At 37.7% G+C, this 16,026-nt stretch overlaps 2 protein-coding genes across 3 annotated transcripts in view; one reads left to right on the top strand and one right to left on the bottom strand.

Annotated features, from left to right (window-relative positions):
* The first annotated feature begins 1,111 nt into the window (after positions 1-1,111).
* Positions 1,112-16,026, top strand: part of pax3a (paired box 3a) — a 37,753-nt gene continuing 22,838 nt past the window's right edge. The window contains exons 1-3 of one of the 2 annotated variants that reach the window (XM_041803492.1): positions 1,112-1,246; positions 1,414-1,473; positions 2,083-2,142. The gene's annotated coding sequence lies outside the window, so the exon portion shown is untranslated. The remainder of the gene's footprint in view (positions 1,247-1,413; positions 1,474-2,082; positions 2,143-16,026) is intronic. The other variant, XM_041803491.1, reaches the window with a different exon arrangement.
* LOC121520156 (E3 ubiquitin-protein ligase RNF182-like) lies at positions 8,290-13,325 on the bottom strand. Its single transcript, XM_041803493.1, has one exon. The coding sequence runs from the start codon at positions 10,986-10,988 to the stop codon at positions 10,344-10,346; it is 645 nt and encodes a 214-aa protein (XP_041659427.1). The 5' UTR covers positions 10,989-13,325; the 3' UTR covers positions 8,290-10,343.

Raw genomic sequence — 16,026 nt, 5'->3', positions numbered from 1 at the left:
ACAGGAACTTCAAATACTCATTTTTCAAGTCCCTGGGTCATGGATAGGAGTCTGAAAGTCTTGTTGGAGGCAGGACCTGCAGCCTCACAGAAAACATGTGAGGTCAGTCTACTGCATGTTCTGCCTGTTTTATAACAAGGAATAAAGATGAGACGCACAGACATGAGAATACATGCATTTAAAAAAGCAGGCAATCCCGTAGAGAGCAATAGAGATAGAGACACATGGCCGGCCGCTAAGATGACATAGAGTTTCCCCTCATCAGTTAGAGGCGGACTTTACCGTTAGGCAAAAGCAGGCGATTGCCTGAGGACTCGGACAACTGGGGGCTCCTTTAACACGTGACTGACTTAACCCTTTCTACTCCAACGGCCTGCTCTCTGGCTGTTTAAAATCTTAAAGGGTTAACACACTCATTAAAAGCTTCAAATATAAAGTAAACTTGGTCATGTTATTGTGGCATTAAAGCATAAACAACAAAAGTAGCCTAAATATTTGTGTGAATTATGTTTTTTTTTTTTTCCAAGATTTTCATTTGAAAAACACCAAAAGCAAGCCATTTGCCATTTGGTGTAGCTGTTATCAAATATTTTATAATAGATGTTATACAAATATATTGACAAACAGAATATATTTGGCCACTTTTTGAGATGTTTTCGTTGGTAAAACATAACCAACAAAAACTTTCACACATTTTAAAATCTGTCTGGAAATTTCTGTAAAAAAACAAAACAAACAAAAAAACCCATTGACTACTGTTTTTTCTTTGATAAATAATAATTCAAAACAGAGGAGAACAATGGGACCCATATCAGCGTTCGCCTTGGGCCCCATAATTGCTAAATCCACCCCTGCAATCAGTTGCCTATCAACTGCCGTTGTCGTTTTATATCTTGTTTAATCAGGTAGGTAGAAAACCCGCCTCAATTTTTAAAAAGCCCTTACAAAAATACACATTACATAGGCTGTTTAAAAATGTTTTACAAGCCGTGTCTTTTATTAATGAGGCACTGTCCCTTTAAGACGAGCTTTTGTGTAGGTCCCGGTCCCGCGGTATCGCGAAGCTTCCGGAACGAGATGTAAACATGGAAGCTGCAGGAGGAAGGTTGAGGGGCATGAATTTAAAAGGAACAGCGGGAAGAAATAAGGGAGTAAGGAAGTGACAAGAGACGAAGTCACGAGCTACAGCAGGGAGGAACGAGAGAGAAACTTCACTGGAATTGAACTGAACACAGTCCTTTCGGAGGTTTGTCAGACAAACACAAAGCGAGTTGGGTTATGAGAAAACTTAGTGCAAGCTGAAGTTAAAATAAGTGGGTTAAATTTTGTTGAGTGTTTGTCACAAATATTAAAAAAGCGCTGTTACTGAAGCAGTTAGATGACAACTGAGTATTTTTTTCGACTGTGTTTTAGAGCTTCAAATAAGGGAGTTTGGCCTGGATATATGGCTGACCATATACAGAGACTGTTAAGGTAAAATCAAATAGGAGGTGGAAACATGAACAAGTGAGGGGAAAGGAGAACGAGTCAAACATCAGAGAAATAAGTCTGAGAGAAGACATGACACATATCTGGAAAGAATAGGTGATGTTCCTAGCCTTCTTTGCCATGGGGATAATTTGCTCTGCTGAAACAAAGAAAATCTGAGAGAACTGTAGACACTGGGAAAAGTTTTTTTGTATATTGTGGGAGTTCATGCAGAAGAGCTTCAGGGTCTTCTGAGAGCCTTAGCTTTATGGGGAGATAAGATGAGGGGTCGGGGCACATCTAATAACATATTTAAAAACTTTAATCTTATTCAGGTCTATTCTATATAGTCAGTTTCTTTAAAAAAAATTACAAGTTCATATTAGTCAGGAAATTGCAGAGTTTGTTAAATCCAGCATGTGGTGGGCATCTAGCTATAAGACTTTGGACACCATAAAAAAGACTTTAAATTGACAGAGGTGCAGGACAAAAAATAAATAAACAAACAAAAACACTGATAATTGGTTATAAAAATGGTAAATATCAGTGGATAAGAATGCTCAAAGCACTCTTGGCTGCCTGACACCACTTCTAACGCTGTTTTCTCTTCATTAGGGCCTATGCCTAATCCATCTCAGAAAACCTACTGACCTACTCCACAGTTCAAGTCAGAAGGTAGGGAGGTACTTTATTGTCATTGCATATTTCTACACAATGAAATGTAGTTTGGCAACAACCACCAATTTAGTAGCATCAGTCAGTAATTTAGAAACGGCAATAACAGTTGCCCAAACAATCAAATAATTTATCATTAAGCCAATTACCCCATAGCCCAATAAATAATCATCAAATTCATAAATTATCATTAAAATCCAATAGAAAATTTGAAAATTGCAAAGGTCAGTGGTTGAGCAGTGCATATTTTCAGTTGTGTCTTATCCTGTAGACCAAACTGAAGTATTTCAAAGTTCATTATTAAAAAAACATTATCTAAACTTTCGAAAGTACATTTCAAATCTTGATATTTTTAATAGGGATGCACATTGAACTAGTTTAACATCAGTATCAGCTGACAGCCATTTTGAAAAACATCAGTCATCAGCAAATGATGTGGCGTGAACTGATGTCAGTAACAACTGTTTATCTGTTGTGGTGTATCAATTAAATGCTGCTATTTACTACATATTGTTGCTTTTTTAGAAAAGAAATATATAATTAGGCAGATAAGCTATTATATTTTTTCTCAGTCAAACATTTGAGGGAAATGATGTGGGAGTGTTACCCAAAAAAAGTTATAAAAATCTTTTCCATCCGATTTCTACTATCGGCGTGTCTCCTTTTTTCAATCAACATGCAGTTGCGTGCAGTTCCTAACAAAAAACTTAAAATGTTTTTTTTTTTTTTAGACATATTCTATTTCTAAAAGTACTTTAAAAAAGACCTGAAACATAACTGAGGCTGTGTCTGGTATGTTGAATTATGTTATGATCTTTAAATTAATTTAGTTAATTCTGGAAACACACAGACATACAAATTAAATCATTATCATGTGCAGTAGTATTTTTGTATTTATTTTGCTTTATTTTCCAAATGATCATGCATCGAAATTTAGTCATTTTACGAAAAAATGTCTTATTCTCATTCTTAACCTTTTCACACATTTGTCCAGTTTACAATTAATATTAGACATTAAAACAACACTTGAGCTCATCTAGAAGTCACACTACTCTTTCTGATCACTCTGCTGTCACATTTAACAGTGGGTTTAAAGGTAGTGCTGACTGAATGTGTGAGAACAGGGGAGTAATGAAAGTCAGACAGAGTTGTAGATGTCCCAGATGGGTGTGGAGGTGAGAGATTGTGGAGTGATGAATAGGGAAGCAGTGGGAGGACAATCTTTGAGCAAATTCAAAAACTTTATTCTGATGCTCATACTTAAAAAATATATTTTAAAGAGATCTCCTTAACCAGAAACACATAAATAACATTCTCTCTGTATACTGCAGTCATCTGACAAGCATAAACACTGAGGCAGCTGTTAACAAAAATATGTCGGTTAGCTGCTACCGTTGATAATCAATATACTCTGGTCTCATGACAGTAACTTGTAGCTATTTGAAGATATCATGAAAACAATGTACTTATGACTGAAAAGTTTTATGGTTTATTACAGAGAGAAAAATTTAGCATCTAAAAAGCTTGAAGATTTGCTGATAGTCATTAAACTACCTTATCATTTTATTTTATTTACCTAAACAGTCAATACAGTCAAACTCAAATATACTGAACCCTGTTATACCTGACCATTGTAAGAAAATGTAAATGAGTTAGTGACAGGGGTAGAAAGTAACTATTATATTTAGTCAAATTACTGTAATTGAGTAGTTTTTTCCTGTTACTTTTTGAGTACATTTCAAAACCAGTAATTTTAATCTAATTGTTGGTATTGTACTTTATTTCATTTTAAAAGCACCAAGTACTGAGTAAAATAAACACTCAAAGTTCAAACAGGGAGGTTCTAGCTTCTGTCAGCAACATAAAACTGGCCAGTAAGTGACTGCACATGATGGTCAGTAGCACATAGAGAGAGGCTGAGTCCAAATCACCTCCAGAGACAGCTGTTGGCTTTACCTGAATAACCTGGTGAGGGATCCATATTTCCATGTTGTTACCAATAAGAAAAAAAACATATTTTAACATACAGCTCCTCAGTAGCTCCTCGGTATTTGGTACTTTCAGTAAACTTTAAACAAAACATTTTTTACTTGTAGTGAAGTAGATTTATTGACCAGTACCTTAAAGCTACTTAGTAACTTTTAACCCAAGTAAATGCACTTTTAACAGAATACAACAGTCTTGTAGTCTTTCCCCTTCTGGTTAGGGATGCAATATTGGATTTTTGCCAATATCTTATATTCACAAATGTATTCTGTCTGATCCCAATACCATTATCAACACAGACATATAAATGTCATTTGGACTTAGAACTTCAGTCCTTAAATTTCCCTAAATCTTTGATGTTTCAGGTTGAAACAAAGAAACAAACTTTAAAGAATAAGAATAAACTGAAGAAAAGACTTCAGCTGACACATATCTTCTGATACTTCTTAAAACTCAACTTATTTGTACAAATGGATTATATTTACAGCCATTTTAGGCTAATATTTACAGCTGAAATTTTTATCTCTGCAGATAACTTTTAAGCCAATATCTGCCAGCACCAGTGTATATTCTGTTATTATTGCACATCCCTAGAATTATTGTTTATACAGTTGAAACCTGAAGTTTCCATACAGTGTATAAAAGGACACATAACATTTCTTCCTCAGTGTCTGACATTAAACCAGGCCAAACTTTTCTAAACTGACCTAAACTTTTTGTAATTACGTTAACTTTTGGCCATAATGACCATTGTTACATTTGGAGGAAAAAAGGGGGGAAGCTTGCAAGCATGAGAACACCATCCCAACTGTGAAATATGGGGGTGGCAGCGTCATGTTGTGGGGGTGTTTTGCTACAGGAGGGACTGGTGCACTTCTTCAAATAGATGACATCATAAGGAAAGAAAACTTTATGTAGAAATTTTGAAGCAGAAGAAATCAGACAGGAAGTTAAATCTTGGACATGGGTCTCCCAAATTGGTAATGACCCAAGCATACCAACAAATTAGTTACAAAGTAGCTTAAGGAGAAGAAAGTCTATGTTTTGGAGTGGCCATCACAAAGCCCTGATCTCAATCTGATAGAAAATATGTGGGCAGAGCTGAGGAGGTGTGTGCGAGCAAGGCAGCCTACAAACCTGAAACAGATACATCAGTTCTGTCAGGAGGAATGGGCCACAATTCAAGAAAATTCTTGTGAGAAGCTTGTGAAAGGATAACCAAAATGTTTGACTCAAGTCAAATGTTTTTTCTGGCATTTGGCAAATTGAAATAGAAATAATCTTGGTAATCCTAACTGGCCTTAAAGAGGTAAAGTTTAGTGTGATTTAATGTGAGTCAGTGTTGTCTTTTTATACAGTGTATGTAAAATTCTGGTTTCAACTGTAGAAAGAGCTGTAGATGTATGTAAAAAAAAAGATTAAATGCTCAGTTATTTTTTTCTGTGCTGAGAATGTGTCCCTTTTATTGAAAAAGTGACAATCAAATAGAACCAATCAAAATGTTAAAATTCAAACCCTATCTCTTCCTATGTGTGGCTTAATTGTATCTATGTCCTGTGTTATCACTTTAAAACACCAGAGGGAGTCAGTGAGCCTTTCTTCTTCTATGAGGGCTTTGACTTCCCTATAATGCATTAGTTTCAACAGGACAGAGATAAGAATCAGCAATGCTTGCATTTAAGTGGACTGAAGAAAGTCTCCTTTGGTTTTTGAAGAGCGACACCATAAAAGTGAAACGTTTCAGTAAGCTCTGACCCTGGACACTGAACTCCTCTCCTTGGTCTTTGGAGTGTTTGTACGCCTATTAGGCCGTATGTCTGTATGGACATATTCATGGCAAATACATGCACGCGAACACACAGATCCAACCCATAAACCCACACTCACGGGTCCAGACGTTGACACAAGCATGCGATCACATGAGTGCGTACAGAGTGGTGATAATCGTCGTCCTCAGGCCATGTCTTAGGGGTCATCTTTAAGGGACACAGACCATCAGTGGGCAGATGTTAGGAGCAAAAGGAAGACTTTCATCTCCTCTGTGAAATGTGTGTGTCCAATGTGATAATGACAGAAGGACACACTTTGCACACACTTAAGGACAGGACACAGGAAGAGAGGAAATTTATCCTTGAACTGTGTGATTCTGACTGACCCTGTCTTTCTTGGACAAGCATGCACGGTAGCAAATGGCATGTCCCTTGGGATCCACCTATGACAACCACAGACAAGCGTCACCTGCCTTGTCAGGGTAATTCTAGTTGTTCTCTCAACAGACCATCTGAAGAGACTACATAAGAAACCATACACAAGAAATTTGTATTTAAGGATGTATGACGACAAGAACCCCCCTTAGCCTCCAGTCTTTTAAAGTCAAACAAGTAAACCCATAACTTTGAAGCCCCAGGGCTGATTATGGAGCTCCTTGTCGTCCAGTTGGACTTATTGGGAAAGGAGGGCTGGGGAGGGGTTGTGTTGGGGATTAGTGAACAAAAGGATCCTTCTCTGTCATCAAAGAGGATCTGCTCCCAACTCATCCGCTGCTCTGTGGCGACAGCTTTTTATTTTTCTGGGAGAGGGAGTGACGGCTGTAGGGAGGAGGGAGGGTGCTGGGGAGTAATAGTGGGAGAGTTTGAAGGTAAAGGGGATGCAGATTTCAAAGTAATCTTTAACTTTAAGCCCTGCAGTCCCTGTGAAACCAAGCCCCCCCTTACTCTAGACACAGTGTTGCCTGTGGCTCCTGGTAGAAGCCCAAACACCCCCCTTTTATTTCTCAAGCTTTTGTCATGGTGGCATTTAAGTGGCATTACTCAGCGATGGGATGACCGAATGAAGGGGTTTCTTTGAGAGGCCTGAAAGAGACCCATTTCAACTCCCTAAACCAGTGTCGCCCCTCAAAACAACACTAAGTGGAGATTAAAGAAAAACAATGCAAGGATTCAGCAAATACCTTAACTCAATAGCTTCTAATAATCAAAACTTGGCAAAACATCAGTTTTAATTTACATTTAATATTTTTTTAATACTGAAAATGTTAACTTTAAGGAAACACATTTGAGGTTTCTTTTTTACAGAAAAAAAAAACAATCAGAGACAAGAAAGCATTCTGTGATTGCACGCTTCCCTTTAGCCTAAGACCAGGGCCAATGCATCATTCAACTTTATATCAAGCAGTTTGTGTGACTTTGTAAATTAAACCAAGCCCTTTTCATGATTGAAGATCTCTATAGGAGGCCATCTTCACCTCCTTTGTCTCACTACTTTACAACAGTACTTACTCTGGCCCCCTACCCCAAAGTTATTCCTCTCATCTTGTGAAGACTCATGTCCCCTCAGGGTCACTGGCCAAGGGTCCCCTGCTGACCTGGTCCACCATGGGGAGCTGGTGTAATACCACAGAGGTGGAAATGGGGTAAGAAGGTCATTGTGTCACTGTCTTTGGTACCATAGTTAATTAAACGCTGCTAATACAAGTATATGGCCAATCAGTCACATCGTAACAGCTTTACACTAACATACAACACATCATAACACATACACAGGTATGCACTCCTAAGATAATAGGTGTTGCACAAGCTGGTATAGCTCCAAAAAAGGCACAAGTCACAACTTAAATCTCCCACCTTGCTTGTTATAGGTGCAAAGTTCTTTGTAAAGTAGCATTATCATGGTGTATTAGTGGGAATAGTTTCAGTGTTGGGGAGGAGCAGAGAGCTTTACTGTATTGCAGTGCTTTCTCTGGGATAGATTACATCACAGATTTACAGACTTTATTTTGTGCTTGCACTTTTGTTTAAGCATCAGCCTAATAATAGAGCAATGCCAAAATACCTTATGCTTTCAGTGAAGATTTCACTGCCTGGTGCCACCATATAAGACCTGTAGACAGGCCTGCACACAGTAAAGACTGGACCAGTAAAATATGCAGGGAATGGATCCTCCATAAATCTGATTTATTCATATCAATACATGTGTATAATATTTGAAAATGTCTGCAAGTAAATGTATGGCTATTTTGGAATAGGCAGTCAAGCACTAATCACCTGCTAAGATCTTTTACAGCATATTTTACAGGTTAAGTGTGACAAGCCCATAAAGCAGCTTACATTTTGACATTACATAAACACAAAAGAATGGAAATTTAGTATGAAACTGGCAACATTAAACTTAAGCCTGTCACACTTGAAGGTTTTTAAAATCTTAACAGACTTTTTCCAATGTGAGAGACCCCCACACATGCTGACAAATAATCAAAGATTTGACACTTTTGTTCATGTTTTGTGTAGAACAAGAGGATCAACGCAGCACACCACACACCCAACAGATTCTGTTCACTGACTTGAGGAGTCTTGGCCTGGTCTCGTCTCTCAAAAACACCAAATCTCACGTGGTCAAATGTGACTTTAATCACATTAATCACAATGAACTACAATCCATAACTACGGCAACTAATGTTTTTTAATTAATTGCAGACTTTGTTGTCGCTTTCCACAAACTTTGGTTAATCCGTGTCAGCTCTCCCTGCAGCCACAGTGATGTAAAATAAGTCCACCACTACTCCTTAATGTCTCATTTCACTTTAAAAAACTCACAGTCAGCTTAGTGGACAAGTCAGAAGTCATCTGAACCATTTATCCATTTATCAAAGATTTACCTTTTTACTATCCACCTATTTTCTTTTCACTCCATAACAAGTTCCATTTTCTGTGGTTAAGTTCATGATTAAATCTTCAGTCACCTATAAAAGGTGGTCTGTTTCTGAACTCGGAGTCTGGGAGAAGAAACATCCAAAATGACACAAAACACTTTTAAATGCAAAACTGTGGAATCTTTAAATTCTATAAATAGGGTACGATTTATAGCGATTAACTACATAAATTCTGAGATGAATCACAATTAAAAATTGTTATCTTTTTACTGCCCTAATATGTATGAGACACTCTCCCCCCCACCCTTATGAGTGGCCCTGGCTGTAAGAGTAGATTAAGGGCACAGGCTTGCTGTGTTCATAGGGGGGACTTTATTGTCACTGCTATTTGTGGATTGATGGTAGATAAATTGACATTATTTTCACCCATTAATCTTTCCAGAAGAAAACACTGAAATAGCACTGCATTAAAAATGTCTTACTGGCAACAATTTCTGCTTTAGTATTTTGATTAGTTTAGATGTAATGTTCTTTTAGGTGAGATAAGGCAGAACTTACACATAGCTGGTACAACAACATGGCAATGATTACACTGGTTCTTTAGCACCTTCAAATTCTTAATATTCAAGATTTCAGTGCAGAAAAAGCTGGGAGAGGGTCGAGAAGGCTGTAATTATCTATCTTCAGTCAAATCAGTGTGTGCAAAGGTTGCCATTAGTAATGCATGTTAAAGTCATATGACAGATAGTACATCATTTTTCAAAGTTGTTCTTGACTCAAATAAACACAAAGTGCTTCTCCATACAGTATATAATCTATGGGTCAAACAGGAAGTACGGATGCATACAAACAACAGAAGATGGACAATAAAGCTTCACAGTCGGTTATATGCTATAGATAGTGCATGCTTGGATTGTTACAGTTTAACAGTTTGTTCACAGCAGACATTTTAAGTTGTATCAGAGGAAACTTCTAGGTGTCATAAATAATGATAACTATGTTCAATATCTGAAACCCAGCAAGACTAAGCTAGCATGAACAGCACCAGGACCCTGTCACTGAGCCTCCTGAATGAAATTAGCCATCATTAGGCTCAGAGTTGGTGCTAAAACAATTTAGATTGGGGGGGGGCATTAAGGCAACTGTGGAGAGATTCATGTTTGCCATCGACAAAACCGTCAGGATCACTACAAAATTAGAGTTTATATTTCATGCATGAAAAGTACTGTGCCACCACCTATATAAAAGCTATGTCTGCTTTTTTAGTTTGTCTTCACATCTTTTTCATGGGGGGTGGGCACTAACTACTTTGATGAGGACTGACAATGAGACCATAAAAGTTTCTTCTGATCTAGGGAGGCTGATTGACCTCAAAGTTGACATTTACACAAATATTTATGGCTCTTGGATAGTGTGCACACTTGAGACCAAAGGTTACTCATTACAACCCTGTATGAATTAAAAGCTACAAATACCCTGATATAACTTACAGCTAGTTCCAGTGTTGTTACAAACAATAAGGGTTTTGGTCCACAGTCTTGCCAACTTTGATAGCCCCAGCAGAGGATCATATCTGATTTGAGGTGGGGGAACTGAAGTTACTCGTCTCTGTTTCAGGTCGGTACTTTATCATGCACACTACCCAAGTGAGAATGAGCGAAAACAGAGCGAGAATACTGCCAGTAAATAAACAGGCAGGCCCGACGGGCGACTTCGAGCTGTCGTCGAAGTGTACAAAAATGAGGCCCACAAACAGGAGCATCACCATGGACAGGAAGGAGAAGATGGCGCACGCGCAGATTGTCATAAACGCAACCTGTTTGCAGGTCTGACAGCTTTCATTGTTCTCTGTGGAGACAGCAGAGGAGACTACGGCGCCAGGTACGAGGACATCTGAGTTCACAAACTCCTGTGTTTTCAGGGGAAGAGCTTCACACAGCACAGTGTTGTCGGGGAGTTTGCGAACCTGGTATTCCGGGACAGGAGTTTTGTGGCGACAAACAGGACAACCGATCCTCCATCCTCGACCCTCTCGGGAGTGAAGTATGTCCAGGCACTCCTGGCAGAAGGTGTGGGAGCAGCTCAGCAGTTTGGGAGTGTGGCGGTCCAGGTCGAAGTAATTATAGCAGATTTTGCACTCGTACTCCTCGTTGAGGAACAAACCAGGCGGGGCAGAACCAGAGTCGCCTTCTGCGGTGTCCACCTCTGCCATGTTTGTCCATTTAGGCTTCAAGCTGTTTAATTCCAGCTAAACCCCTAAAGCATCGATTTAATGATTTCCATAGCGCACAGATGCGTATTTCCGGGTAAGAAAAGCCCGGATGAAAATAAAACATGCAAATCTTTCGCTACTAGTCAGTCCCGTTAGCTCATTGTCCTTCCGGTTGTGTTTACGCACTTGTTGTGTAACCAGCTCGGGAAATGAGCGACGCACTGGGACAGTTTTAGGACGCTTGCTTATTACAGAAAAAAACTAGTTTATGAAATCATTTTGCCAACCTGTCGTATGTGGCTGATTTAACACAAGAGTGGGTTATCTGTGATGAATGTAATGGGTCTATTTAAGCGTATGATTAGAATTTAGCGCCTGCAGTGACAGTGAAGGGGGCCGTGGTTTCAGCACCACAGGCAGTGGACAGCTCCGAGCAGCAGTGACACCTCCAACTACATCAAAACAGCAGCAGCTTTTATTATTTTCACCATGTCACTGTACCATAGTCTGATGTGCTTCTTTCATCATGTTAACTTTGAAAGATGGACTGTTCTCCTGGAAAGAAAAGTTGGAAACTGAGTCTGAACTGTCATGTAAGTCAGTGGTTCCCAACCTAGGGCTTCGTTTTGGCCCGATTGTTTCTCATCTCATTGAAAAGTCATCCAAAGAAAAAAAGTTGAGAACCTGCTCTAAGTTTATGCATTCTGTAATAATTTTTCCTATTGCTCATTTGCAGCTCTTAAGTATCCTTTTTGAATGTATTAAAATAAAACTCAAATAGAAACTATTTTGGCTCTCTAATCCTACAATTTTATTTTTATTTGTTCATTTAAATTAAGATTTTTTTTTTTGAGAAAAATAAAGGATTTGGGTAACTACATATAGGCAGAGGTGGAAAGAGTAGAAGAGAACTGTACAAGTAAAAGTACAGATAAAGAGCAAAATACAGGTCTATAAATCTACCGAAGTAAAAGCAAAAAGTATTTCATTTTAGAGTGAACTCAGAGTACTGAATAGCTACTTTAAACACCAGAACAGATGTAACAGAAAAATATCATTGTTCACAAAGTCACACCTTTATAATAAAGTGAAATGCAACAACTTTGGGTTGTTATAATGGGTCAATGTATTTCACAGCCAAATATTTTTTTGTTTTGAAATCCAAAACCAAGAAACAACCTGATTCCCAATTGCTTTGAAAAAATAGGGAAATAAAACGCAGAAAAGGCGGTTTGGTATTGAATTAGGAATAAAGAATAAAAACTGAGTCATTTAGACAAAAACATAAAAAATGGCTTGTTTTGATTTCTCAGCTTGCAATTAATTATGGAACTGCCTGAAAAGTCAAGGGAAGTTTTTTTCTCCATGCTTTGCTTTTCCCATTTTTAACAGCAGTTTTTTTCTTACTGTTGGATTTCAATTTTACAATAAATAATTCAGACTTTTGGAGCTCTGTTTTATTTCAGAGACAGAAGGCTTGGGCCTCCTTGTTTGTCTATTAGATTAAACATTTTTAATCAGCCATTGGTGCTTTTTAAAATGTAGTCAAGTAAAATTCTTTCCACAAAATATTCTTGAGTAAAAGTGAAATTACTTATTTTTAAACTATCTCAGGAAGTACAAGTACATATAAAAAGCTACTCAATTAGAGTGATGTGAGTAAATATAATTAGTTACTTTCCACCCCTGCATATGCATGGGTACAATTTTGGCCCTGTTGCCAAGGAAAGGCCTGGTAAACCTACAAGTGTTGGTTCTGAACTTCTTTTCCTTGGTGCCACCCTGATTTATGTAAAAATGTTTAGTTGTTTTCATTGGATGAATCCCAACAATCAACCCCCCGCTGCCCCACCTGGGAGGTGGGGTTCCCATACCCTATGAGAATTAGTGCATCTATGCATGTATAAACCAGTAGGTTTGAAGGTTTAGACGTATATATTGTTCACCTTTAAATATAGAGAAAATAAAGGCTAATTTGTAAAACTGACCCCCCCTCCCAAGTAAAATCAATTGGTATAGTTATTAAGGAGTGTCGGGATGTAACAACCTCCACCTGTCACACATCCTGTCCTCTTGGTTGATAGATTTGACAGTTTCAATACATTTTCTACTCACAAAAAAATGCAACTACCCGCACATTTTGAAAACTTGACTCAACATGACTCTAAACTGATTTTGTTGATCTCACTGAAATGTCATTCTTAATCATACTTGTGTAAACTTTGAACACAAATTGCATCATATGGCACACTTTGATCACTATGAAATACTGACCTTTAACATGCAACACCCTGATCACCAATTAGTCTTGCTTATTTTACTTGTTGTAGCCTCAGCATGAATAACACCTCAATCATGTGTAAGAGTGAAATAAAGCCTCAACTGACTCTATCTTTCTACATCTGTGCACTGATTTTCTTGGAAGTTTTTCCCATTCTAGTAACTTAGGTGTAATTACTTATTTTTGACACATATTAAAACAATAAAATTACATTGTGGATATTTTTTATTTTAGGGACAACAATCCCTGACATTGGCGAAAATAATAAAAGGGAAACTTTTTTCCACAAACTTGCAACATTAGATATGTAACGTGACCTCATGAAGCTTAAAAACAAGTTTAAACACTTTTGATGGAAGTGTTTTGAACAGATCACATCAGTTTTTATTCAACAGAAGCACACAATCACTGTGTTTGTCATTTTTGGTGGAAGGAATCAGTTTTGAGAATAGAGACTGTAGTTTTCAGTGCTTTGTTTCTTGTGTTTAAACAATGGGAGAAAACTGTGATATATAGCATGCTATACTATGTGTTCCAGTTTTATTTCATCATTTAATGGTAACAGTATTTTCTTCACTTATTTAAACATGATAACACTAAAGTGGGTTATTTATAGAGACTAATGCATGATAAAGTTGTTTTCAAACAGAATATGTAAATATACAAGGGATTAGAGAGTTTGATAATACCAGATAGGCTTCAGCCAGTATAAACTCAAGGATGTCTCCATATACTTGTACTGAATTAAATGTGCGCCCTCTTGTGGTGGAATGTATGACTGCATGCCAGTTCATGTGATAGTAAATATTCCATGGTATTTTTTATGTTAACTAGATTAAAGTAACTTAATGTTCAATGTACATTTTCACAGTTCAAAAAGTGTTAAAAATGATTAACAAAACAGTAACAGTATTGTTGATGCTTTTGAAGGTACTTGTAACATTTGGCTCCTTGTCCAGTCTGTAATGTAGAGCAGGGGCTCCTACAGTGGGGGTTAAGATGTGGAGGTCACTCACAAAAACATTTTTAAATGTTTTGAAATGGTATATTTTACCAACTATTGTAAAATATATACATAAAATGAATTCATTTTTAAAAATATCATAGTAATTAGGTAAGATTTATGCTGGGATAAAAGCAAACATTTTTTCATTAAATCCTTAAAGTGCGCACATAATAGCAGTGATGAGGGGCTTTGCTGCTATTATGAGAAGCATTATTAAATTTTGTCTGTCCACTTTCTGCTACAGTCTTCGTTACATCAAGATTACTCGTATCCACTTCTAGCCTTTGTTATAATAAAATATATGCATTTCTTTGGTGTTGTGCTTATGCTAGTGTAGACAAAGGACTATTATGGGCTACCAGTGACAGTGGGGTGGCCCAATGTTTGGGGGTCATGGGCTGAAAATTTTGGGCAGCCCTGACTTAAAGGACATACGTGTTAATCTTGGAATTCATGTTTATTTTTTGGTTTAATTAAAAAATACAATTCATTTAGAAAGGACTCAGACCTTCACTTTTTCTAAATTTAAGTTTCAGCCTGATGCTACTTTTGAGATTTTTTTTAAATTATTCTTATGAATCTACACTCAGTAACCAAAGCAAAAACAGAATTTTAGACATTTTTGCAAATTTATGTTAAATAGAAAAAGAAAAACTTGAAATATCACATGGACATAAGTATTCAGAGTATTTTCAAAATGCATGAAAGTTAGCTCAGGTTGCTCCCATTTCTCCTAATCTTTGCTGAGATACTTCCACACCTTGATCTGCTGCACTAAAAGTTCCCAAGAGCACAGTGGCCTCCATAATTCTCAAATGGAAGAAGTTCTGCACAACCAGGACCCTTCCAAGAGCTGGTTGCCCAATCAAACTAAGCAACTAGATGAGAAAGCAAGAGAGATGACCAAGAACTCTATGGTCACTCTGACTATGCTCCAGAGATCCTGGTGGAGGTGGGACAAAATTCCAGAAGGACTGCAGGCCTCCACTGATCTGGGCTTATGGCAGAAAAGCAAGATGGAAGTCTCTCCTCAGTGCAAAACACATGAAAATCTGCTCAGTGTTTGCCAAAAACTCCAGGGAAAAGTGGGCTTTCATGTGTGTTTTCCGTCCAGCCACTCTGCAATAAGCCCAGATCAGTGGGGGGCTGCAGTGACAGTTGTCCTTCTGGAACTTTGTCCCGTCTCCACACAGGATCTCTGGAGCTCAGGCAGATTTTTCTTCTTTTTCTAGATCCGGGCCTTCAATCAATCATGTCTCTGAGCTCTGCAGGCATTTTCTTTGACCTCATGGCTTGGTTTTTGGCTCTGATACATTGTCAGCAAAGATTGGGAGAAATGGGAGAAACCTGGTCTAAATTTCACTTGTTTTGCAAAGGGTCTGAATGCATTTATAGGTGGTATTTCTGTTTTTTATTTTTCATGGTTTTGCAAAAAGTTCTAAAATTCTGTTTTCACATTGACATGATGGGGTACTGAGTCTGGATAAATGAGGATAAAACTTTTTTTTCTTGACTATAGCATTAGGCTGCAAAATAACAAAACTAAAAAACTGAAAGGGGTCTGAATGCTTTCTGAATGTTATGCAGTTACTATTTGTTTATATCAAGGGATACATGCAATGAACATTGTCCTATGTGGGACGTACAAAGTAGATGCCATCTAATATGTACTTTGCAAACAGCAGACATCTGCAGCAGAGCACTGATTCCGTTCTGCTAATTCTGTGGATTCACAAAGCATGTAAACAAAT

Source organism: Cheilinus undulatus, linkage group 13 (genome assembly GCF_018320785.1).
Source record: "Cheilinus undulatus linkage group 13, ASM1832078v1, whole genome shotgun sequence".
NCBI lineage: Eukaryota > Metazoa > Chordata > Actinopteri > Labriformes > Labridae > Cheilinus > Cheilinus undulatus.
Note: the sequence above shows the minus strand (reverse complement) of the source record. Positions and strands in the feature narration are given on the sequence as shown.

What these genes read in the sequence shown, in the direction of transcription:
- LOC121520156 (XM_041803493.1), bottom strand. Translation starts at nt 10,988, where the DNA reads ATGGCAGAGGTGGACACCGCAGAAGGCGACTCTGGTTCTGCCCCGCCT.